The following is a 27,921-nucleotide window of genomic DNA, read 5'->3' on the forward strand; positions in this document are numbered from 1 at the left end:
GATCACTCCAAATGCAGAGCCAAACCAACCTGTGTGAAGACTTCTGTGAAATTTACTGTAGCTTTGAAGAAACATTGGTGCTGTCCCAACCAGGGCCGGCTCCAGGGGTTTTGCCGCCCCATGCGGCAGGGAAAGAAAGAAAAAAAAGCCGCGATTGGAGACAACTCCACCGCGCCGTGCTGCCTTCTTCGTCGGCGGCAATTCAGCGGCGGGTCCCTCGCTGCCGAATTGCCTCCGAAGAGCCTGACCTGCCACCCCTTCCCCTTGGCCGCCCCAAGCACCTGCTCAAAATAGCTGTGTTCTGTTTTACACATTTAGTGTGTAAATAGTTCCATGTGGAAAGAGTACCAGTAATTCTCCTTGACAACATTATGAAAAGAAGGGAAGTATCCAGACAAATGTCTAGGCTAAGAAAAAGTTTGCAACTATATATCATATATCATATGTAACAAAAGAACTTTTATAGTAACCTGTGTTATTAAAAGAATTTGAGAAATCAGCAGGAGCAGTCTAATGATCACTCCAAATTCAGAGCCAAACCAACCTGTGTGAAGACTTCTGTGAAATTTACTGTAGCTTTGAAGAAACATTGGTGCTGTCCCAACCAGGGCCGGCTCCAGGGGTTTTGCCACCCCATGCGGCAGGGAAAGAAAGAAAAAAAAGCCGCGATCGGAGACAACTCCACCGCGCCATGCTGCCTTCTTCGTCGTCGGCAATTCAGCGGCGGGTCCCTCGCTGCCGAATTGCCTCCGAAGAGCCTGACCTGCCACCCCTTCCCCTTGGCCGCCCCAAGCACCTGCTCAAAATAGCTGTGTTCTGTTTTACACATTTAGTGTGTAAATAGTTCCATGTGGAAAGAGTACCAGTAATTCTCCTTGACAACATTATGAAAAGAAGGGAAGTATCCAGACAAATGTCTAGGCTAAGAAAAAGTTTGCAACTATATATCATATGTAACAAAAGAACTTTTATAGTAACCTGTGTTATTAAAAGAAAATAATTTCTGGAAATTCATAGTTAAGGGTCCAGAGACAACCCTAACTCTGACCCATGTGCAATTGTGGCTTTTTTTCTTAACCAGTTGATTATACCTATTTAAAACCTTAACTCCTTAACTTAATGATTTTTGCAGGGCTTTCCTCCCCACCCCCAGGAATAGGGTAGAACAGCATCCCTTTCCCCCCATAATCAAACATATTCTTTAAAATAGTTAGTCTTTTTAGAAGTTGTAATGCCCGGAATACTGCAGGTAAGGATGAGGTAATTTGTCATAACATTGCCTCGCAAGTAGTTGCAACTGAACAGATCTTAATGAATAATCTTTTCCTAAATTGAACAAACAGCATGAACACCAATCAGCAGGGCTTCCTTCTACAGATTGTTTTTCTCCTTGCGGCTTTGGATTTTTAATATAGCTATGGAATAATTAAGCAAAGTGGAGTATTAATGCAGTTTTGCTATTAATATATTAAGGTTGCCAGATGTTGTGCATTTTTTCCTTTTGTTTTTTAATGTACAGCACCATTAGAACTCTAGGCTATTGATGGGGTCATTGAGAACCTAGGCATTGAGAACCAGTGTATTTATATACAAACAACATTTGAGCTGACGATTGTGTTGTCATTCTTCCCTCATATGACTCATTAATAGCACTTTTAATGGTCACCTTGGAAACTCACAATAGCAATTTTGGTACACCAGCAACATTTTAAGTAAGATAAGGGGAGCAGTGTCCAAAACACATTGATTCAAATTTATATGTCTTGTAAATTCTAATAATTGTTTTAATGTGTGAAAAAAAAGTTGTTTTTAAATTAACCCCTCTTTATTTCCAGAGAATATATTTGTTTGCACATCAATTTTCTGTGGAATAAATTTCTATTAGATATAGACAAATTCTGGCACTATTCAGTATCAGGGATACATTTTCAGAAAAGATAAGGACTGGCCTAAATGCAGTTTACACTGACAAAGTGTATCCTCAGTGCAAAGCTAAGTAATTGTACTCCTAGGTATCTGATTAACTCTCGCAATCAGATAGTTGGAGGCACATACACTCAAACGTGTCCAATTCAATTGTGGATGAAATTTTTTGTGGGGGAAATTTGCTCCTTCAAAGGGGAGACTGCCCTTTGGAAAATGTGACCCATAGTGTGGACATGGGAACAATAGTCATCAGGCACAAAATCTGAAAAAATAGCTTAACATGGGCTTCTAAATTCAGACTTAGTGGCCTTATACCAAGATGTTCAGAGACATCCCATTACACTTTGTTCATGTACAGTACCTGGTTCATAGCTGAGAAATGGTGAGGACTGAGACATTCATGCATAACTGTTTGAGCTATATTGCTGGTTGCATTATGTTTTTAAGAATATATATGTTGACCACAGAGATACTCAGTTTTCCATGCAGGGTACCAATGGGTGGTAATCTTCAAAAGATTCAGAAGCTTGGTTTGGATAAGCACCTATGTGCTGAAGCCTATTCAACTCCATCTCTAATGTGATCGAGGAAAGTCAGGATTCAGTCGTAGTGAATATGAAGAGTGTCGTTTACTAAGGACTCTGGATATAGACAGATCCTGTAAATGATCTAACTCCAAGACTAAATAAATAGCCTGTGGTGTCTAAAGTCATCACAAGGTCTCTCCAAGTCCTGACCTGGACTTAGCAGTTATGGGAAGGACTGTGACAACATAGCAGTGAAAAAGCCCTGCAGCTCAAGCCCTGTGAGCCTGAATCGACTGGCACAGGCCAGCTGCAGGTTTTTCTTTGCTGTGTAGACTACCCTGAAAGGACAGACCACTGCAGGGTGGAGTTACAGTGGAAAAGGGAAATGCCTGGGATGGGAGGAAGTCAGCCTGCCATACCCCCACCCAACCGCTAGGCAGCACTGGCAGTGAGTGTTCTCTTCACTGAACAGCAGGGTTGAACTTACCACCTCGGTACCTATGGATTTTCACCACTTAGATTCACATACATCTCAGGACTCAACTGCGGCCTCCTCACTATTGATGGTGATGACTTGCTAGTCTTCATGAATGCATCCAGTCATAATGGACTAGTGAATTTGAAGATGCAGAAAATCAGGCTACAGATCTTGAAATGAAATAGAGAGTTGATTTTATACTGTACATGTTAGGTTATGTAATCCCTTAAGAAGCAAGTGAACAGAATGCAATGCAAATCCAGTGGAAATGTTAGTCAAATGAAACACATGTCCACCAGTTTAAGGGAGGATTTAATATAATGACCCAGTTAATCCTTAATAAATAAATGATTCATTCACAGAGTTGGGTTCAGATGAAAATTTTGAATCTGATGTATCATGTCATCTGTCACACACTCGGCACTGTGTATGAATGTATCTGGTACACTCTGTATATTGAAGATTCAGGGTCTGGTGAGGAAGAGCAGAGTTTGTAGTGAAAAGGGCAATATCTAGGCATTCTGAATCAGTCATAAGCATTTAAACTTCTTTCTAGCTCAGTTTTATTTTAAAATTCTTTTCAGTTGTAGTATTTTTCAAGGAGAAAATGCTACTGCAAGATCTGATACAGAGCGCTTACTGCTGTGGACATGATCTGGAAATAAAGACAGTGCTAGGATTCTTAAACTAGTTGTGGTGCCTCAAAATATTCAATTAAGGGCATTCTTTATCTTATTTAAGTGGTTTTCAAATGTATGATGTTCGTTATGCACCATCTGGGCTTATGTTTCTGGTCTCTCCATACAGCAGTCTTCATTTCTATGAGACAAGGTGAGTGAGGTAATATCTTTTATTGGACTAATTTCTGTTGGTCAGAGAGACATGATTTCAAGCTACACCAAGCTCTTCTTCTCCGTGTATCTCGAAAGTGTATCTCTCTCACCAACAGAAGTTGGTCCAAAAAAAGATACTACCTCACCCACCTTGTGTGTCTAATATCCTGGGACTGACATGGCTACAATACTTCATTTCTAAGAACAGTGCTGATACTGTGAGATATTGATAATTTGGAAGGTTAGAAGTAGAAAGAATCCAGTTTATACTTGAGTCCTGAAGAATGATAAGAAGTGGTTCATGAACATGAAAATTCAATTTTAGGAGATGATTTTATAACCTAGAAGGTATAAAAATAATGGAAATTGTAGTATTTACTTTAGCCCTAAGTCTATTGTACCCTGTTTGGTGAATCTGGAATGATATTGATGTTCTTGATGAATTGGTTGATTGTCCAGATGCTGATAACTCAGAGATCTGCTTGGTATCTGTGAAACGCCAAATGGCACACTTCCATATCCAGCTAGTGGGTGTTTCATTTTCTCTGTTGATTTCTGCCTTTTAGACTGGCATCTCCACTCTGAAATTTGTATTTAGATTGACGCAGTGGTATTGATGACCTTCCTAGCAGGAAGGTATAACAGTGATCCCCTACATGGATTAATAGTTCCATTTAGTGCAGTTCACAATTTCTTTATAGTGAAAGGTGTTTTGTTTTGTTTTTTCCTCCTGAACCTTAATTCTGCTGGGATGAGCAAAATGGATATTGTTTTTCTTTAAGTAAGTTTTCATGGCAAACCTTTAGATGTTGAAGAGAATATTTATTTCTTCCATTTCACCTTTTTTTGACCTGTGTGTGGAAGATAGTTATGAATGATGGTGTGACATTTCTTGTGCTTTGGAACTTCATCAACATTCTATGTAGTAGTGAAACATATTTGTATTTTCATATTGGGCACTGCTATGAAAAGATCAAATTTGCTATTTTTTTGTGATTGTATATTTAGATATTGTTTAGAAACTGCTAGTATTTGATTGCATGTCTTTTAGAAATTGAGATTTCTAAAGCAAAGTTGATTCAATCAGTGATGAAATAGGTACAAAATAGATCACATATACATAAGAATGAGATTGCTGTTACTATATTAAATCTTCACTGATTACTTCCAACTGATAGAGATTCAAATTTAAATAGCAAATTGTTACCATCCAAATATCATTCATCGAAACAGAGATACATAACAACTCCATTCTTTGATACTGCAATTCACCTTTATGCCTTTGAAAACTCCTCTTAAGAGTAGTAAACATGTACTTCTCACCACACCTACTTAGATGCTCAGAAAGTAATTTATGAGGACACTCCAATATCTTTGACTCATAATTATTTAGCATCCTTGTAGTCCACCTAATAAACTTTTAAATTATAATATTACTGAAATTGAATATGTTGCTGTGAAAGAGTATTTAATTAAAAAATGGCAACAACCTTCTTTTCTTATTCAAGTGTTCCTCAGATATAAAGAAATTTAACTTTTTAGAACTCTGGTCAGTCCTGATGTGCTAGGCACAACCAACTGTGTGTTTGTAAATCAGTTTTGTAGTTTGTTGGAGGATTAATACGGAATTAAATGCAGTCTGACACTTGGCTGTAGGTTAGTAATATAAACTGATTTGTTTTGTGAATTTTCCAAAATGAAAACTCTGTTTAATATGATATTTTCTGTGTACATTTCACATTCATTGCAGTAGAAAAAAATAATGTGTATGAGGAAAACTAAAGTCTCATTCCAGGAAGAAAGAGACAATGCCTTAAGGAAAAGAATGAAAATTATATTCTTTATGTCTGAGAGGTTTGTGCCATTTTGTTCTAAGGTGATGCCATTCTTGACATCAACTCTTTCAAAAAAAGGAACGAGTCCAAAGATGTTGCAGATGCAGTTAATAAAAAAGCTGATAGTCTGCCGTCAACACTACACTCCATGAAGGGGAAACCTGAGTACCCTGTCAGTAGAAGAAAGCCATGTATAAGGTGTATGCAGACAAAAAGTGAACATGTGCTAGAAGGAGCAGATGCAGTGAGAATATATCATCAGGGATCTGAGGCCACAAAGTTACTTAAAGGCTATTTGTATGTGTGTGTGTATGTGTATGTGCACGCGCACATGCATCAGTGTTCCCATGTACTTAAGTACATTTGTACTTAAAAAAAAAAAAAAAAAAAAAAAAAAAGGCCCTTGCAGCCAGAACTCAGGGCCTGAAGTACTTTTGCACTTACATCATTTGCACTTACTCTACATATTTCCACTTAAGTACTTTAAATACTCTGTACTTAGTTCTTGCATTTAAATACATTTCAAAGGTATTTAAAGCACAAGTAACTATTTTTTTTTACCTGCAAGCACTTTCAAAATAGTTTTTGAAACAAGCACATCCCTCCCAGCTGTCCTGGATTCTGGTTGGTCCCCAGAACCCACTGTCCCAGCTTGGAAGCTTCAGGCCCAGAGTTCTGGTTGCCAAGGCTTTTTTGTGTTGGTCCTGCTGTTGTACCACCCAAAGAGGGTGGCGGCCCCACCCCCTTTCACTTCTGATTGGTCACTGCAACTGGCAGCTGGGAGACTCAGTTGAGTTTCACTGTAGTCAGAAAATTGTACAACCTCCTCTCTGTTTAAATTCTTAGAGCCTGAAGACCAGGGGGGCAGTTTTTGAAGTTAAATGCAAAAAGAATATTAATGCTTTTGTGCAGAAAGACCACATATTGGGGCAGGGGAGGGGAACTTGTTTATATTTCTTGGATCATTAGTAATGGTCCATGTGCAATATTTTTTCCATCGCCAGATGAATTAGACTATAGGCAAAATCCTATTGCCCTTATTTACATGTTGTCCTATTGATTTCAACATGAGTAAGGTGACTTGGATTTTCCCCTGCTTTAAAGAACCCTATAAGGTCAAAGTAAGATCTTCAATTAATTCATTAAGGCTGGCATTTTCTAAGCAGCCTAAAGGAGTGAGGAGTCCAAATCCCACTGAAATTCAGTGTGAGTTAGATGTCTAACTGCCTTTGTTTCCTTTGAAAACCCCAGTCTAAATGTTTTGGTTACCTGGGCCATACATTTAGATTGGCTTCATATGAAGGGATGGATAATTGAATGAAGTAGAGATAATTGTTCTTCTCCACACGGCTCTGGGGAGGCCTTAGCTGGAGTACAATACTGTGTGCAATTCTGTATGTCACACTTCAGGAAAAATGTGGAGAAATTGGAGAGAGAATGCAGAGGAGAACAACAAAAATGATCAAAAGGTTTAGAGAACCTGACCTATGAGGAAATTAAAAAATACTGGGCTTGTTTAGGCTTGAGAAAAGACTGAGGGGGGACCTGACAACTGTCTTTATATTTGTTAAAGGCTATTATAAAGAGAACGCTGATCAATTGTTCTCCATGTCCACTGAAGGTAAGAAAAGAAAGTAATGGACTTAATCTGCAGCAAGGGAGATTTAGGTTAGATATCAGGAAGAACTTCCTAACTATAAGGGTAGTAAAACTGTGGAATAGCCTTCCAGGGGAAGTTGTGGACTCTAAACACACAAAAAATAGGTTCATGCAGATACCCAGCACAGACAATTACAGCCTGAACAATTAATATTTGTCAAAGTTAAAAGCAACTGAAAATGGGTCAGGCATCCTTAATCATAGGCAGTGCTATAATTAATTATTATTGTATAGCACCTTTCATCAATAGATCTCAAAATGCTTCACAATCTAATTCATTTTTCATCACAACACCCCTGTGAGGTAGGGAAGTGCTGTAATCCCCATTTTCACAAACACACGCAAGCTACAATGCCCATCTATTTGACAAGGCATTACAAGAGGGCAGGAGCTGTTGAGGCTAGGATTTCTGGGTAATGGGAAAGTGCAGTGAGTGGGTTTAACCTGTATTGGTCACATGAATAGTAGTCAAATGATAGATGGCAACAGTGGAGAAAGGAATGCTGCTGCTTTGGCAGACTTCTACATCTTTGTCCTGTATGTCCTTGTGTTTTTATATGTATGTAAATTGCAGGCAGAAGTTTGAAAGGGAGGCTTGTGCTGTCAACTTTGTGTAAGATCAAAGTCTAAATAAATAAAAAGTACATATGTACAGATATTATGGCAAGGGGTTTATTGCTCCCTCCTATGTGATGCATACATACATTGCTCCCTCCTATGTGATTTAAATGACAGTCACACATCATGAATAATAAGTAGTTAAAGTAAACAGTCCATGACTAACCCATAGCTAGGTATCAGGTTCTCCATCTGAAAATAGTGATGATAATCTTTAAATACCATTGTAGGTTATTAAAAACTACTGCATCAGTAAAGAAATCACCTGAAGCAGGTAGTATGCACAAGTATTCTATAACTAAAAATTGAGACTGTTACCTTTACAGTAAATGTACTCAGCCATACACTGTACTAGAAATGTAAATTTTTATCTTCCAAGCCCTTTTTCTGTATACAATTTATTCCATGGTAAAGGATCTACAAATGTCAAGATCCTGAATTAGACTTCTTACAGAACAACTCGTTTATTTGAATAGGTTAATATGCCTTAAACCCAAGAGCTTCTGACAAACTTGTATATTATTAGTGAAAGCATTCAACCTAGTATTTAATCTCATCCACCAGTTCTCTCCAGTTTATTGTTTTGGGAGGCTGTTTCATGATTACATCCTTGGCTTGCCAAAGAAAATCTGGTTGACAGAGGCAGGGTATGAGACCTAAAATAGCTTTGTAGTCTTTCCTTCCTAGTGGGTCAGTAGATTTTTTTTTTATTTTAAAATATAATTTCTGTGTATACAATACAACACCTGTTTGTTCTCAGTTATGAACATGCTTTTTTTTCTGTAATAAAAATTCACCAGCATATTTATATTGGGTGCCTTCTTATACTCCTCTTCGCAATAATGAAGAAAAATGTGGCTGTGGTGGATAATGTTTCACTCAAAAGCCACCTGCAGCCTAATTCTGACATGCCTCATGTCACCTGTGTGAAAAGAAGAGCCGGGAGACAGGAAGGGCCATGTACCATCAATTCTGTCTGTGTCTTGGGGCTTCAGGCCTGTAGGGGGAAGGAGGTGATCATGTTCTGCCCCTTCTCTGCTGCCACACTTGCTGACACCAATAACTGTTGAAAGTGTATGCCAGTTTGAGGGGCAGTTCCTTCTATCTTATACCTGGCAGTTGGTCCAAGACCAAGCAGGAGGTAGCTGAAAAGGGCTCGCTGTAGGCTTCTGCTGCCTTGCACTTAATGTGGCTCCGCAAATACAGGACCAGCATGATAATTCATATCTTACAATGACTGCACCTGAAGCTGAGAGACAACCAGAGTTAGAAACCTCACCTGGGTTTGTCTACTAGATTCTAACAGTTTCTCACTTTTTTGTGGCATGTTTATGTTTATTATACTTAGATTATAAACTCTTTGAGACAGGAATTTCCTCTTCATTTTATATATATTGGGGACAATGGGGACCTAATTCCTTATCTCCAGTGCTACCATAATATAAATACTAAAATATGACCTACTGCCTGCCATTTTTTATATATTATACACACACCTTATCTGGATGTGTATGCAATATAATGTGTGTGTGCATATCTCTAAAATAGCCCAGTTGTCTTGATTGTTGTTGCCCTGTGTGAACAAAAATACTTCCACACAATAAACCTCGCATTAGATTTTATAGACTTCTCACAAAGGCTATTTTTTTATGTACTGTATATATTAACCAAATCTTGAGTTTAAAATGTAAAACCATTCAGTCTTAAGCAATAGTGTTTGCATGTTTTAACTGGTGTCTTAAATGTTTCAACTTACGTTAAATTGCAAAAAGTAAATGGTGCTTTTTCTATAGTTTGTGTGTGTGTTTTCTTCTTCTTTGAAAATATGCCATAGTCCATTGTCCCTTTCGTGTGAGGTATTAAGACAACATAAACTGCTCTCCAAGTTAATGGGAGTTAAGAATACTTACCTCCTCTCAGAACCAGATCCCATATTTGCAGGAACAATGTATTGATTTGGTTGACTCCTGATGTGTGACAAATGACAGGAACGAGAAATGAAACTTTCTAAATGTGAAGTGAATCGTGCTTCTGATGATATACAGATGATTTAGGGGGAGAAGAAAGCAATCAGTCATTCCTGGTAACATACTTAGATACAGGCTAATATACAGTAGAACAATAATTCTCTTACAATCATATTACATTTTAAATCAAATAGACAGTGCCTTCTGCTAGGAATCTTCTTGTACAAAATGAATGATGAAGTATTAGGCTTGGTGTGCTTTACATGCTCGGTGTGCAGGATCCATAAGTGTTCTGATCATTTAGAAATATTGATCTATTACTCATTCTTTTTGTTTTCTTTATCATTGTTATAAGTTGATATTTTTTCCAGGCTGTTATTATTCTTTAAAATTGCCTGGGCATTAAATCATTTAACTAGCAAATAGAGATGTCTTGAAGCCTAAATACCTGCTGACATTGTATATTATGTTCACAGGTAATTGGACCTATAAATATTACTGGCAAAACATCCACCGGGGAAATGAATGCATCCGTTCATTTTACTGGCTGATGTTTTGTAGGTATTAGGTTTGTCTCAGATTACCTGTAGGTATTTTAGCAGTACCCAATGGCATTCATTTGCAATTCCCCCCATAATATTCCTCTTTCCTCCTCCATGTAATGAAATCAATGGGACTATTCATTCTGAATAGACGGGGGAGAGAAATGTTTTAATGGGGTTCTGAATACTTGTAGACATTTCCTAAAATTCTTTCTTCTGTTACTGATAGATATTAACAGCTTTTTCATAACATCAAAGCCCCATTTTAACTTCTCTGTAGCATAAATGTTCTTTAGTGCCTTAAATAGCAAGGGGTTGTACACAGCTTTACCACAGCAAAATTGAATGTTTTGGAATCTTTTGCTTAGACTCTTGTGGCAAGATTTTCAAAAGAGCTCAACTCCCCTCACGGTACCTAAATGAAGAAGCCAGATTTCTAGAAGTGCTCAGCACCAGGCAACTCCCATTGAGAACACAGGAGCTGTTTAACTGACACACTCTTTTTGAAGAAACTAAAGGGAAAGTTGGAATGCTTTTCAGAAAGTGTTGGCAGAGAAATCAACTGCCATTCGTTGGGTGAACCCAAGTCTGAATGGGAGATGTGTAATTAAATATCCATTAGGAAAGATTCAGAAAAGGACTTGTAGTAAGTTGTGTTTCATAAAAGTTTGGCTTAGGTTTTTGAAACACTTTCTTCAATCTATTTTCCCAAATGAAAAAAAAAGTAACCTGATGTTTTAATGTGTACACAGCATGCAGTTTATAGACATTAATAAACTTGTTTTGCTAATTTATTTTTTGTTTTCTTTTGCTATTCTTTGTATAGTTCTAAAGTACAGTAATTAACCCTGACATCAAAACATGCTGTTGATTCATCCTAGAGGGCTCGAGGAGATCTCCTAGAATCCTGAGCTTAATGTTGAAATTAAATAAATGTTAATTTGGAATATGGTGTGAGCAGATGTTTTCCTAGCAATTTTCCTATAAATAAAAATAAACTGTACAGTAAATCATGTAGAATCCTTTTGCATAACCTCTCAAAGGACACTGTTCTTACATTTTTTTTTCGTAGCATACAACTACCTTTCTTTACTGATCTGTGCTGGCGCATTTGTTGCTACATTTTTATTTTTTACCTTCAAAAACAGAAATTTAGATTCTAAAGATTTAACAAAGATGGTGGTTGACCAGAAAACATTATATCTCATTAAAAAGTTCACCTCATTCCTGGAAAAGAAACCATGAATAGGGAAGGGAAAGGGCATCATGATGACCTGATCTATTGCAGAATTTCCAGGCATCTTTGGTAAAAACCCATTTAGGCATTGACGTATGATCAGAGACCTGAGTACATAGAATAAGGGATTTTTGTTCAGGATAAATGTGTAGACAATTGTTTCCAATGAAACATGAAGGAAGAAGAAGAAAACATAGTAGTCGGTCCCCTAAATCTATCTTTAACAAAGTCCATCCATGCACCTCGTACCCTATTCTCCCCGTTTTTTGAGAGAGAGAGAGAATGAAGCACATTTCCTCATAGCACTTGAAATCAAGGATTCTGCACAGAGTAGAAACATCTTGTTAGTAACCAGTGTCCCATTTTTTGTCATCAGTTTCCCCCTTTGGTAGGCAGATCTTCATTTGCTCTTCATTCTGGAGTAACTGCTGCATAGCGTGAAAAGAAAGTCTTTCTAGATGGCAGTGGGGAAAATTACAACAGATTTGGTTATAAGTGGAGTCAGCTTTAGATAGATTTCCCCCCGCCCTCAAACAGTTTTCGTACAAACTAATGTGGAAGATGCTGGAGGACCAAAGGACTTACCTAACAATGTGTGATGCACATTTACCATGAGTAACATAGTGGAGTGATGTATATAAAGGGAGTGGAAAACCCTGTAAGTGGTTATCAGTTGCATTTTCCACATAAATTACAGTCCATGAATTCAGAAATTACAATGGTATCGATTACAGAGCCAGATGTGGCAAAGGGAAAAATGTATTCTTTACCTATGTGTTCCTTAAACATGTCCAGCAGTTAATAGAGCCCATGAGTTTCGGGCCATCTCTGTCGGAAAGAAACATTTAAAGTATTGCACATTCTTCCATTTAGATATTTCCAGGTTGTGGAGAAAAGAGAATAGGGTTAATTGAAAAAAATGAGGGCTTGAGAGGGGGTTCTTGTGTAATTAGGCAGTTTTCAGGAAAGCATAATTAAGCTGTGAAATGCTTTATTTCCCCTACAGAACAAAATAATTCCCATCTCTGGAGTAAGTATATAATTTGGCTTTTTTAATCATCTAGCCAATATAGTAGAAGAATTTCAACCCAATCTGAACTATGAAAGTTGTACAGAAGCTTTGCTATCCATAGGAAAATACCTGTGTGTGCTAAATACAATGCACTGTTGATTAATGCTCTGAAACCTTAAAGTCCACTGTGTAGCTTTCTATTAAGATAATTTTCTGTAGTATACTAATGGTTCTAGTATAACCATTAGTATACTACAGAATATGGTTTCCAAAGATGCAAACGACTAGCAGCAGGTGGATCTTGAAGATCAAAAGGCATGTTGTTCAGTGGTTATTGTGGCAACTGTAGCACTTCAGGAGCATCAGTATAATTCGTTCTTCAATCATGCTTGATGCTTCCTGGACCAAACGTGATCAGGCTTCTGTCGACAGATTGCAGTGATCTTGGTTCTTTCCCGGGCTTGCATTATTTTAGACTATTAGACATCTACTGTATTTATAAATATCAAACACCATGACCTTCCATGAGGACTCTGTTCTATAAATAAACCACTGTGGATGCTTGCCAGTGCTGAACTTTGCCAACTTTAATCCTATTGATGGCATTGCCTAGTTCACAGGCAGCGAAAGGGATGATCTATTTGGTGTAAAGGTTGTCCATCCAAACTACATGTGGCTCCTCTGGCAAACCTACATGTGACGGGGAAAAGGTCTGTAAGGGAAACAAAGGAGAAAAATCATGTCCTGTAATAAATGAGTGATCAATTTTTGGGTCCTCTCTGCTTGAACTCAAGCCCATGTCACTTATGGAGGTTCTGGGTATGTTGGGGAGAATGTCCTGCTGCATCTTGAGCTATGGATCCTTACTCTTCCTAGTGGAGAAGTATTGGGTCCTTTACCAATGGCGTTTGCCAACCAAAACTAGTCACATTTTTGAGGAAAAGCAAAATTTCACAAAAATGTGCACATTTTTTCTCCATTTTCTGACTAGGTTTTTTGTCAATGCCAATTGCTGACAATCTATTCAATCATTGACTAATATGTAAAGTTTTTAATTGTGGCTGGATAAAGGAAATGTTGTGGCAAGACATCGGTAAATATCCTGATTTCTCCAACTTTCTTAGCATTTGTTAATTGGGGTTCCCACCTAGGAACAGCACAGAGGCAGACTGTGGGATTCCTGCTCCCTGGAGGAGACACCTGAATGAAGCTACATAGATCCCAAGATGAGGGGCTGTTGGCTGAGGCCCTCAGAGTTTGTTTTGGATTTTTTTTTGTGGGGGGGAGGGTTAAGACTAAATAAGACCCCACACAGGGAGAATCTTGTTCAAGTGCTCTAGCCCATTACAGAGTGAGCCATTACAAAGAAATGAGAGACTGTTGAGGGCAGGGTGCCTGCAGGGCTGCCTTCGGTCACAATGGGACATCCTGGAATGGCACTCGTCCACAATAATTAGAAAGCTTATTTGTCTGTTTTCACGGATGACTTTAACTAACAAATTGTTGTGCATGGAGTTTTCAAAAGGGAATAAAACAAAAGCAATTACTCTAGAATGAATCAGGCCAGTTACATGAATACTATGAATAAAAGATAACAAATTAGTTGAAAACACATTGAGCCATATTCTGCCCTAACCTAACAAACCATGAACCCTCCCCCCCCACACACACACATTGAGTAAAGCAAGATCTTATAGCATGCAGAGTTTTGGCCCCATGTATTGGGGCTCAATCCTGCATGGTGATATATCAATGGTGCTCGGCACCTCATAGGATAGAGCCCAAAGTGAGAAAATATCCCACTTACAGCAGGAGGAAATTTTCATGTGTTCTGATTTACTTTTCACTTCTCCTGTTGTTGTTATATTTTCTTTGTCTGCTTCCTCAAAGAGTGTTAGACTTCCAATTAGTACCCTAAAATATAGAAGGAAAGCAGTCACTTTCAGAGAAAGCTGAAACTGACAAAAAGAGTGCTATAGAAAAATGCACACCATGAGACTGCTTTAAAACTAATTCTGTATGTTGAGACGGCTTTTGAACCCAGCCATTCTAATGTTCTGAAGGATTCCTGAGTTCTCATCTTCATCAGTTGATGAAGCACTGTACATTTGCTTACCTTTTCAGTGCTACTATTCTACACTTGGCTGATCAGAAATTAAGAGATTTGGAGACTATTTAATACGTTTTCAGGTAGTTGTGAAGTGTGCAGTGTTTTGCCAGTTTGCTATAAATGTCCATTATCCTTGAAATCAAATATGTTCAAGCAATGTAAAAGGCTTTATTTTTAACATATTGTAAGATTTTACAATCATGCTCAACTGCACATCAAGCTTTCTTATGCAGTTACCCTCAAAGACTACAGATACAATTTCTGTCCCTATCACAATTGTCCTTTATAGTTAACAAACATTTATTTTCCTGAGTTTTTAGTACATTACAAGCTATTGTGCCTAGTTTATTTACTTGCTTTTGCACCTCCTTCATTAATGTTAGTAGTTTATACTAAGGCTGTCAGTTAATCGTGCTGTCAAGTTAACTCATGTAATTAACTCAAAAAAAAAGTAAATGCGATTAAAAAAATTAATCGTGATTAATCGCACTGTTAAACAATAGAACCCAACTGAAATTTATTAAATATTTTGGATGTTCTTCTACATTTTCAAATATATTTATTTCTATTACAGTGCAGAATACAAAATCGTATACTGCTCACTTTATATTATTATTTTTATTACAAATATTTGCACTGTAAAAATAAACAAACAAAATAGTATTTTTCAATTCACCTCATACAAGTACTGTAATGCAATCTCTTTATCCTGAGAGTCTAACTTACAAATGTAGCTCTTTTTGTTACATAACTGCACTCAAAACCAAAACAATGTAAAATTTTAGAGCCTACAAGTCCACTCAGTCCTAGTTCTTGTTCAGCCAATTGCTAAGACAAACAAATTTGTTTACATTTATGGGAGATACTGATGAATGTTTCTTATTTACAAAGTCACCTGAAAGTGAGAACAGGCGTTTGTATGGCACTTTTGTAGCCGGCCTTGCAAAGTATTTACGTGGCAAATATGCTAAACATTCATATGCCCCTTCATACTTCAGCCACTATTCCAGAGGACATGCTTCCATGCTGATGATGCTCATTAAAAAATAATACATTAATTAAATTTGTGACTGAACTCCTTGGGGGAGAATTGTATGTGTCCTGTTGTGTTTTACCCACATTCTGCCATATATTTCATGTTATAGCAGTCTCGGATGATGACCCAGCCCATGTTTGGTTTAGGAACACTTTCACAGCAGATTTGACAAAGTGCAAAAAAGGTACCAATGTGAGATTTTTAAGGTTAGATACAGCACTTTACTCAAGGTTTAAAAATCTGAAGTGCCTTCCAAAATCTGAGAAGGACGAGGTGTGGAACATGCTTTCAGAAGTCTTAAAAGAGCAACACTCAGATGTGGAAACTACAGAACTCAGACCACCGAAAATCAACCTTCTGCTGGTGGCATCTGACTCTGATGATGAAAATGAACATGCATTGGTCCGCTCTGCTTTGGATCATTATCGAGCAGAACCCTTCATCAGCATGGATGCATGTCTTCTGGAATGGTGGTTGAAGATGAAGGGACATGTGACTCTTTAGTGCATCTGGCACATAAATATCTTTTGATGCCGGCTAGAACAGTGACATGTGAACAACGCTTGTTCTCACTTTCAGGTAACATTGTATACAAGACGTGGGCAGCATTACCTCCTGCAACTTGTAACCAAACTTGTTTGTCTGAGCGATTGGCTGAAGTAGGACTGAGTGGACCTGTCAGTCTAAAGTTTTACATTATTTTATTTTTAAATGCAGTTATTTTTTGTACATAATTCTATATATGTAAGTTCAACTTTCATTATAAAAAGATTGCACTACAATACTTGTATCAGTACTTGTATTAGGTGAATTTAAATATACTATTTTGTTTTTTCCAGCGCAAATATTTGTAATAAAAAATAAAGTGAGGACTGTGCACTTTGTATTCTGAGTTGTAATTGAAATTAATATATTTGAAAATATAGGAAACATCCAAAAATATGTAAATAAATGGTATTCTATTATTGTTTAACTGTGCGATTAATTGCAATTAATTTTTTAATCATGCGATTAATTGCGATTAATTCTTTTAATCGCTTTACAGCCCTAGTTTATATACTCTTGCTGTCCGTGTGTGTTCCGTGTCCCCCTTCTGTGGCCAGTCCACAGAGGATGTGAGTCTGTTACACCCAGGAGCTACAGAGCCTGCCTCTTCCTTTAGCTCATGCTGTAGAGACTCATGCTTTCAGTTCTGGGGATCCCTTGTCAATCCCTGTGTTGGCCAAGATGGCAGATGTCATATGTGCACAGCTTTAGGGACAATTTATGTGCTGCTGTACAGCCAAAATGGGTGGGACTCACACATTTATTTATGATGTCTACAGTAATGGTGTCTGTTTTTGTTTGACTTCTAATTTCTGGGCTATAAAAGGGTGAATCTACTTTTTAATAAAAAACAAATAAAATAGGTTTTGAATATAGAATCTGAAGTTCCATATTCAACCATAGACTGATTATATTGTATATTACATGCTATTTTCTTATTGCTGAGATTAAGTAAATCTGTAAGACACTGTATACTGGACTCCTCCTGTACTGAGTACTTGTATAATCTAATTTCCTTTTATCAGTTTATTTTATTAATTATCTGACTGAATCAGTATATATATATATATTATATACATTTAAAATTGCCATTTGACATAATCATCTTTATAACTAGAGTGTAGATTGTTGGTGACTATGTGTACACATCTGTTACATTATTCATATTTTTATTTTAGGAAATACAATTAACATGACTTCAAGTTCCTGAATGAATGTACTGAACTGTTCATTACAGCTTTGCATGATATCAGAGCCATAACCCTTTGCTCCTGTTTTATAGATGGCTACACAACAGATGACATTGAATTTTACTGGCGTGGGGGTGATAATGCAGTCACAGGAGTGACAAAGATTGAACTGCCACAATTCTCCATTGTAGACTTCAGGCTTGTCACCAAGAATGTTGTTTTCTCTACAGGTTTGTAGAAGGGGAGTTTAAGGGGAATTGTATTTGCTCACTGAAAATAATTTTAGAAATAGATTAGTTGCAAGGGTGCAGTCCTTGATCTGAATGAAAATTTAACAAGAATAGCTTAGAGAAACAATTCTGAATTTGCAAATAAGATATTCTGATGGAATGTTCACAGTATAGTTCATACAACATCACTGATGAATTGACACAGAGAATTCCTGTGTGTTTGGCCCTCATGACCTTTCATTCTAATGAGGAAACATTAATCTCTAATATTACGGCTCGCTCCAATAAAGTATATTGTCTGGCTTCTGCAGTAAGTTAGCCCATGAAAGCTGAAGAAATTGGCTGTGCACCTCAGCTAGCTAAATTCTTCCAGACATAACCTAGCCCACAGGAAAACCTTTCTGTCTCTCTTCTCTGTATTTTGGTTGATGGAACCAAGCTACGGAGGTCTTATGCAAATTAGTTCACCTTCTGCTGCACGAGCTTCTAATCCTGATTCAACAGGATTTTGTAATTCTCCCTTGGTCGACCATGAAATGATTTCCAGCAGGGCCGGGAAGACATTATGTAGCCCAAAGAGGGGAAGCAGAACTGGTAACATATGCATAAAAAAAAAAGCCTGTTAATATTTTCTCTATGTGGGTTGGGTTTTTATGGTTCTTAGAGCCCTTTTGGATTTGTCCCATTATCATTTCCCTTTTCTAAATCCACCTTCCAGACACTGGACTGTGCTAACAGAGATGTGCTCACTGCTTAGGAGAACTGAGTGTAACTCCAGCTGGAGCTATTGAAATAAAACCAGTGTCAATACTATTTGGTCTCCAACCTTCCATTTTGATCGCTACATTTCTTTTATGGCTTCACTTCTCCCCAAGGAGGAGACTTTCTTTATTATTTGAGGGACTTAAATCTTGGGTGCTTGATCCATTTGGGACACAGCACCTAGATTTGTTCTTACATAAGTGTAAATCAGAAATAACTCTGTTTAAGACAGTGTACTGACACCAATGTGAGGTAGCAGAATCATACCCGTACTGCTCATTTGACTGTTGTTTCCTAAGTAACTGACATGGCTGCTGTCTGTGTGTAACCAAATTCAGGAAAGTCCCATTCACTTGCTCATTCTGGGTGAAGTTCAGCTCTATGGGAGAGACTTATACAAAGAATGTGTGCTCTGAAATCTTCAAAATGGCAGAATTTCAGTGTTCATAGGCCGGTGAGGGCCTTGTGCACCAGGGTCAGTATCACCCTGCCTGAGTCGCACTCCTGCAATACTCCTTAGACCTGGTGACCATGTATGGCACTTCAGATCAGGGGCGGCTCCAGGCACTAGCGCAGCAAGCATGTGCCTGGGGCAGCAAGCCGTGGGGGGCAGCCTGCTGGTTGCCGTGAGGGTGGCAGTCAGGCTGCCCTCAGCGGCATGCCCACGGGAGGTCCGACAGTCCCACAGCTTCGGCGGCAATTGGGCGGCGGGGACACCAATGGTGTGGCACCGGTGGACCTCCCGCAGGCATACCGCCGAATCCGCGTTACCAGCGGACCTCCCACAGGCATGCTGCCGAAAGCCGCCTGACTGCCGTGCATGGGGCAGCAAAATACATAGAGCCACCCCTGCTTCAGATAGGGAAGATTGCTTGACACCTAACTTGATATTCAATAGCCATGTAAGACTGAAGCCTTTGCACAGTTTGGCACTCTGAAATGTATTTTGACAGCTGATTATAGGAGATTTTAATTATCAGCAGCTGTGAATCTATGTATTACTGACTCAACACATTTAGTACAAAATACTGTTGAATACAGACTTCATTACAAAATCTGCAGTTGGTTGTCCCCAACGGGGCCGGCTCCAGGGCTTTTGCTGCAGCAAAAAAAAAAAAATTAAAAAAAAGCCACGATAGCGATCTGCAGCTCTACCGCCACCGCTTCAGTCTTCGGCAGCAATTTGGCAGCAGGTCCTTCACTCTGAGAGGGAGTGAGGGACCCGCTGCCGAAGACCCGGACGTGCCGCCCCTCACCGTTGGCTGCCCCAAGCAGCTGCTTGCTGGGCTGGTGCCTGGAGCCGGCCCTGGTCCCCAAGCTAAGGCAATTCTGTGTGTACGCTAAATCTGTAACATAGGAAACAAAGTGTAAAACTGAAATGATGCAGAGAATTTTAAGGGTATACTAAAATAAATTACTGCCATGCCTAAATATTCCCTTTTTAGGTGCCTACCCAAGGCTGTCTCTCAGCTTTAAACTTAAGAGAAACATTGGCTACTTCATTCTGCAGACCTACATGCCTTCCATTCTGATCACTATCCTCTCCTGGGTTTCATTCTGGATTAATTATGATGCCTCAGCTGCAAGAGTTGCTTTAGGTAGGCATTTTTACTCCTATCATGCATTGTGTATTAGTAGAATATATTTTCTTGCTTCTAGTGTAACGTATAATGCATGATTTGAAAAAAAAATCTGTTGGGTTTTTTTGCCTAGCTTGTTAAGCTTTGTATTATCTGATTCAGCATTTGAATCATCACAATTTAAATAAAAATTGAAAGTGATTTCATGTCTGAATTAGCTAACTATATAATCATTGTAATTGGAATTAGCCTGATTGTCTCAATCAGGTTTTTTTTATTGCACTTGTTTTTAGTCTAAAAATAGCATGTATTTTATTTGTTTCTGCTCGTGGAAGTCCAGAGCAAACCTACAATACTGTAGTATGGAATATACATTGCTTTTCCTTTCAGATGTGAAGTAGATACAATTGTGGCAGAGCTGTGCATTTGACTAACCAATCTCCCTTGCCAGGTAGAGGGCTTCCTCTCCATAGTGTTACCTTAAATTCCACAAGAAAAACAATTCTCCTTATAATGCTGAGAACACTGCTCTTTATATTAATGTATCTCATCAATTATCCTTTCAGGGTCTGTTTATATTATGCCCCTCGTCACAGTATATGAGCACACATTGCAAATATAAATGTGAATGGTGCTTGCCAAAAGTTAACACAAATCAAGCCCACTCCTGTTGATACTTCATCCGTGGAAATCGGAACTGGAGCCTGTAAGGAGGAATGGGTGACATCATGGTACTATTGAATCCAATGGGAATTTTGCCACTGACTTCAGTGGGGCCAGGATTTCTTCCCAGGAATTCAAATCTAAAGACAGGGTAGCAAGAACATTCTAGAGGAAAGCAGTAAGGCAAGGTGTAGTGTGTCTATGCTGGCAGCTGATAACCCAGGTAGCTAGGAGAGGCTACAGTTCCCATTAAGAAAGCATATTTGCATGAGTCAAGATTACTGTGTATTTGTCTTTAGACAATTACAACTGAAATAAGTTGCACTAACACCACACTTTTTTAACAAAGAACAAAAATACCTTCCTAACGTCCCTGCAGTTCTGGCATTTAAAGATTGAGTTATAATGATAGAAGATTAACATGAATATAATCAATGGAACTGTCTTCCTTTTTCCAGGAATCACAACTGTGCTCACTATGACAACGATCAATACCCATCTTCGAGAGACTCTTCCCAAAATTCCCTATGTGAAAGCCATTGACATGTATCTGATGGGATGCTTTGTCTTCGTTTTTATGGCCCTGCTGGAATATGCATTGGTCAACTACATCTTCTTTGGCAGGGGACCCCAACGTCAAAAGAAAGCGGCAGAAAAAGCTGCCAGTGCCAACAATGAGAAGTTGCGAATGGATGTCAATAAGGTAAATTGAAGTGAGGAATATGTTTTAGCCATTCAAAGCGACCACGGCCAATTCACTTCTTCCAAACAGAGCTTAAAAGTATCATTTCTTGTGTAGAACATATCAAGTCGGATTCCTAGAAACATGTCTTAGCTTTGCAAAGCATTAAACTTCGCTATCTCAGCAATGCATGCTGCCCTCTAGCTGGAACTATGATTGTTAGAATGTTCTTTTAAAGCGCAGACTCGGAATAGGCTGAGCTCAGCGATGCGTTCTCACTCAAAATGGAGGTAGGAAAGCTTCAAAATAAACCACAAAAATTAACCTGTTCCTTAGAGGCCTTAATGAGCAAATCCAAAATGATGGCTATAAGCTCATGTGTTAGAAAGAGCTGTATGAAACCTTAGTAACAAACCCCAAACTTGAACCAGATTCCTAAACCCTTTCAGAGAAACTGAAGTGATGGGACGTGGGTTTTCTTTTTTAAGGAAACTATTGAAATTTGGTGGTTTTGCATGTTATCAGCTACAAGTGTCTCAAATATTCTTGGCAAAATGCAAAACGACTCAGAATTATGGTGTCAATTTTTTTATGCATTCAAATTGAATTTGAAAATGGGCCCATTTGGCGGGGAGGGGTAAGAATTGCTAAAATACTTGCTTTTTTCAAGTGCAGACATTCCTTTTGTGTCATGAAAATGAGGCCATTATTCAAAGTAGCAATTTTGGTAAAATTTCACATAAAGCAAAATTGGGGGGCAAGCACCAAATCATGCCAAGCACAAAATGGCAAAAAACGTGTGTAAATCCACAAAACAAAATAAAAATGGTGATTTCTCTCAGAGTTCTAATTTTCAGTCAGAGGCCAGATGAAATGTACAGAGTTCAGCTGGCTTTTCTTTTAATTTGGGGGATTTTTCACTTGTCACTCAACATGAAACTCAAAGGGTGCAAATTCAAAACTAGAGGAAAAAGTTTGCATGGATGGAAATGGAGACGTTTCACACAGCTCTGGGGGCGGAATACTTAATATCTGCCCAGATTTTTATGCTGATGTACTAAATGTGGGTGTAGGGGAATGGGAAGGAGATATGTATTTTTAACAGCAGGCGCTAATATTCCACTATCAGCTGGCACCTAAAAAAACATTCTTTACTGAATGTTTTCAACTGGAGGATTCTATTTCATGGCTCAGATTTCATATACTAGCTATGCTTTTTTTATTTTAACTTTATTTTTTGTAATATGAGAAAACCATAACACAACTGCTTTTATCTAATGGGATTGTAGTATGCAAATGAATTAAGGCAAATGCATGAGGATTGGTATTTACCTTTGATGTTACACTCTTACAACTCATCCCATTCACCCTTCATCATTCCAGTGTTCATAATAAAATTCAATTAAAATCAATTTTAAAAAAATCACAAGATTTTATTTCACTTTTTTTTTTTTTAAACTGGTTTTCCTGTAACAAACAGAACCATGCCCCTCAAAAACCCAACAGGGTATTTTGTGTAAACTTACAATAAAAAGCACTTTATTTCTTGTTAGAATCATAGGAAGATCAAAATATATACTGAACACAACACAGAGAATTGTGAACAAATTTACACATCTTAGAGTTCTATCATCACCATCCAAACTAATTTCGCTCTCCGAAGGCCTAATTCAAAACCAACTGAAATCAATGAAAAGATTCAGGCACATAATTACTGTCGTGTCATCCGAGCTACCGAGTGCAGTTTGCACTGTATATCTTTGCAGCTCACAGGTTCGCTTGTGCTATTCTCTGTATAATTATCCCCACACACAGCCAGTCCCATAATGGCATGACCAATAACTTCATCCAGTGACAAACTGCGCCCATTTGGCTCATCCTGTTAATCTCAAAATTCAGGCACTAACAAGTACATTGATATGGATCATATTCAGAGATTCTCAGTTTTAAACCCTTAATCTCAATGAGTTAAATAACTTCAGTGAGGGTCAAATTCTTTCCTGTGCCAGAAATGGGAGGTGTCAGAGAGTCAGTTACAGCTTCCTGATTCTGACCTGTTTTTGCTGGCCCGGAGTTGAAGCAGACTAGGTCCTGCTCTAGTTTATGCCAGGTGGGAGTCAATGGAGTGGAGTGGAGCAGAGCAGAGCTCCACCCTGCCTCTTCCTTCCAACAATGTGCCCCCTATGCTGGGCAGGGAGGGGGCAATTGATGCAGGAGCTGGCACTGCCAGCTTTCCCTAGCTGAGCTTTTGCCCTTGCCAAGGGAATTTTCAGTTGTCCAGTTACAGCCAGAATCTCTCTTACATCTCTGGAGCAGCACAAAAGTTCTGGATCCTTATTGAAAATCTGGCCCATAAACTTTACATTGTCATACAGCTGTACTACTACAAACATCATAGAGAAGTGGGCTAGAAAGAGGATCCATAATCACTGGAAATGTTGCAATTCACCAGGTTGGTAGATTTATATTTTGTAGAACTACCCATTGGTCCAATAAATCTGGAATATATTTCCTCAAGGTTTAACACAGAAACCAGCAGAGGTTCACATTTTTCGTACTACAACTCCTCTACCCCTAGAGGGAATCAGTGGAAAAAATGAATACATCTCTGGCTTACACTGTTGAACTCCCCTGTAGAGTCCTGCGTGGGACTATTTTTTTAATCCCACTCCCATCTCGCCCTGCAATAACCACTCCCATCCACTCCTGTATTGTTTCTTGCATTTTTATCCTGCTCCCAGCCACAAAAACCTTAAATCCCACAAATCTCGCCAGAGAGATGGATTTGCCTATGCTACTAGAACCAAAAAACCCACAGTCAGTTTTTATATAGACCGAATTTTTACCACTAAAAGAATAAAACAAATCTTGCTTAAACCATGTAAAAATACTTTAACTCCGGTTATAATAGACATCAAATCTCTTTCTATCCCTCGCTTAAATTTAAGTATTAAAAGTTTTAAAATGTTTTCCTGCAAATTATCACAGTCTTTTTTTTTTTTTTTTGGCCACGCAAACCCTCCCGCAAGAAAATACATTTTACCTACTCCTGCGATTATGGCAGCACATCCTGCAGGACCTGTGGGATCCCAGTGTGCTACAGGGCACTGCTTTCTTCCAGGCATCTGTTCCAGGGCAGGCAGAAACATTGGCAGTCTGGCTCCATTTGCCTCTTGATGTCCAGGAGTAGAGAGTTCCAGAATCAGTAGAAAGGCGCAGGGGCTTGTTTTTTATGTCCAGGGCCTCCTGTGAATCCCTTGTGATCTGTGTGGAGGTTGGGGCTTCTGAGAGTCAGAAGTATTAGCCTCTGGTTTATGACATTGGACTGAACCCCACCAGCCCTCATCCAGGACCTCCTATGAGCTTTTCCATATGACAGTGTGTTCTAATCTAATGTTTTCAATTATATTTCATACTATATTCATGCAAAATGCCTTGCATCTATTTATCTTTCAGAATTCAGGTAGGACAGAAACGCAATGTCTTTCTTTCTTTTTTTTTTATTTTTGTGGTCCTATATCCTTTTTGTTTGTTTTGTTTTTGGCACGTTTGTAGTTTCAATAATAAAATCAAGGAGAGTTAAAAAGTACACAAGAGCAAGGAAAATTTCACAATAGATTATCTGGAAATATGTAACCACGGACTAGTTAAAAACAAATCCTATATGACAAGCTCTGTTTTACTTCATAGCCACTTCAGCTTGGAAAGACCATGTAGATGATCAAACCCCACCTTCCTGCATTATACAGGAATTTCCCTTCTGTATTTCTCAGGTGTTTTGTTCTCACCTGCCTATATTTTAAAGTTGAAGCTTCATCAGTTGACATCGGCAATTTATTCCATGTTTTAACTCTTTTAACAACCTTTCTCCTCATGTCAAGTCTCATTAGTTTTTCTTGTAAGCAATTTCATACTATTACTTCCAAGTTTGCCTTCCTGTGCTGATTTTAACAGTTCCCATTTCCCTTTATTGTGGACACTCAAGTCATTTGCAGATAGTTAACACATTCTTTCTTGACTGCTTTTTTCAAGCCTATATACGTATATATTTAATGTCCCCAGTCTATCCTCGTACCGTGTGATGTTTCCTCCTACCTTTGTCATCTTGGTAGTACCTTCAATTTATTATCCTTTTCATACTGAAGTGCCCAAAATGATACACAGTATTGCAAGTGCTGATGTAGTAAGGATGAATAAAGCAGGAGTATTGTCTCTCTGCACCTTGGAGAGATAATATGACTTATACGCCCCAACCTAATATTATATTGGATTTTATTTTCTAACCGTGAACTCCTCTATCTGGCTAGGAATAGCATTAGAGGTCAATAAACCTATCTTTCCATTTTGTATGGACATTTAGAATTATTTTGTCACAAATGTATAATCTTTCTTTTATTTTAGTGAAAAATCTCATTTTTATTAGTTTGTCCTTATAGTTCCTAAAATGCTTTTGCATTTTTCTATGCCACCTCTAGCTTTGACCACCATTCCCTATTCTCTACTTTGTCTTCCAGGTCTTTTATAAAGATATTAAACAAAATGGGACCGAATTCCGATCCCTGGACCCCACTGGAAATCTCTCCCCAACTAGACGGACTACCAATTACGATTACTCTCTGTATACGGTTAGATAGCCAGTTTTTGATCCATTTTAATTGTATTTCTGTCCAAGACATCTTGTGTTGGCTCCCCTCCCCTGTGATACTGTATCAAGTGCTTTTTGGAAATCCAGACATGTCTACTGCATTCCTTTCATCTGCTAATTTTGCAATCATACCAAAATAGACTATGAAATTGGTCTGGCAGGATTTGTTCTTAACCCATGTTTAGCCCCATGATGCTTTTGCTTCTAGATTATTATAATTTTGTTCCCTGTTTGCTTCATTACTTTGCAAAGGATGGATGTGAAGTTTTAAGGGTGGAAACAAAAATGGTACCAGGTTGACACACTTCCATCTTCTGGGACCTCAAGGTCTCCACAGCTTATATAGATATTAGCTGATGATTATTATCTCAGTACCCATGTATCCCCCAGAATTCTGGGGTGTAGGTCTGCTTGCCATTAGATTTGCAGGTTCTTCAAGTAACTTTTTGCTAAGTTCTATCTCTTTTGAAGTTGTGGATTTATTCTTACATTGTTGAGCTTAGTAATGTTGTCTTTGTTGTTATTAAATAGGGGTATGTACTAAATGCATTAGTTCTGCCATCTTCCATCACTTTCACTGATTTCCTGTCTGCTTAGCAGAAATTTCATTTCGGATTTGTCTTATCCTTGATGTAGCTTATAGCTCTGTCCCCATTAGTAAGCAATATTTTCTACTGTCTCTGCTTCTCTTCCTTCTCGCATGCAGGACATGTAATCCTGACTAGATACCTCTTGACTTTCTGTTTCCAATATAGCTTCTTTTTAGCCCTGATTTATCCAAGCAGCCTATGGTTTGCCATGCTGAGCTTCCATCATTATGTCCTTCAGAATTGTCAAATATTCTCATTAGTACTCCATCCCTCTTGACTCAGACTAACACTTTTAGTGGCTTCTCTGGAGGTATAACAAACCATGAACACTGAAATGGCAATAATAATGATTAACTAGCAAAACTCCCTCATTGTAACATGATGATTTAATGGATGTTATAGATGGCACAGTAAAGCATATAGTAAACATGCTGGGCTAATTGCATGTCTGTTCTATACTCTCTTCTTCCATAAACTAGTGTTCAAGGGCCTTGCCAGTAGAAATTTTGCCTGGGGAGTCTGTGGTGATGGAAAGCACTGTGAAGTACCTTTCACCAGCAGAGTGGGGAAATGCTACGTCAAAACTGTGAGGCAGCACAGGCTAGGAAGAGGGGGGTATGGGCAGTGCAGCAGGAGATATATTAGCACAGAGTATTTCTGCTACAGCTTTCGCAAAGCGACTCTTACTTGACAGAAAGCTAAAGCTGACATTTTGTATGGAGCACTGAAATAAAACAGTGTTTTCCTTAACTTCCCCCAGGAGCGAATATACCTTCCTTCGGGAAATGTTGAAACCCATAATACAATATTCAGACGGAACCACATCTTTTTAGATTTTAGTTACAGTAGAAATATTGCCCCTTTAAGGCCAACTGTGGAGCTTAGGGAGGCAAAGGGATTTTGAGAAACTGTTTCACCAACTAAGCAAATCAGAGCCACCCATAGTTTGGCTGGGGAATAAGACACATATCCCTTGCGTGCACACCCCTGTGCAGCCATGGGTCTCACTGGACCATGGGTCTGGATGTGAGGGAAGAGGGGAAAGCAGGGGATGCACGTTTGCTACTCTCCCTGCCAAGTAGGTAGGTGGGGAGGGTTTGGAGAGTACCAAGACAGAGGCTCTCAGATCTGAACTAGCACAAGGAGGAGAGTATGGTTTAAATAGTGTAGAGCTGGATATGCTAGCGTCTTACCACCTGAGACTACTCCTTTGCTGGACAAATCGTTGACTGTCTGTTTATGCCAGATTTCCA

At 38.6% G+C, this 27,921-nt stretch overlaps 1 protein-coding gene across 1 annotated transcript in view; it reads left to right on the top strand.

Annotated features, from left to right (window-relative positions):
* The window catches only part of GABRB2 (gamma-aminobutyric acid type A receptor subunit beta2), a 257,236-nt gene that overhangs the window by 214,628 nt on the left and 14,687 nt on the right, over window positions 1-27,921 (top strand). Inside the window, exons 8-10 of the mRNA XM_045026120.1 lie at window positions 17,609-17,746; window positions 19,954-20,106; window positions 21,210-21,454. Coding sequence (XP_044882055.1) covers window positions 17,609-17,746; window positions 19,954-20,106; window positions 21,210-21,454 — 536 coding nt within the window. The remainder of the gene's footprint in view (window positions 1-17,608; window positions 17,747-19,953; window positions 20,107-21,209; window positions 21,455-27,921) is intronic.

Source organism: Mauremys mutica, chromosome 8 (assembly GCF_020497125.1).
Source record: "Mauremys mutica isolate MM-2020 ecotype Southern chromosome 8, ASM2049712v1, whole genome shotgun sequence".
In the NCBI taxonomy this organism is placed as follows: domain Eukaryota; kingdom Metazoa; phylum Chordata; order Testudines; family Geoemydidae; genus Mauremys; species Mauremys mutica.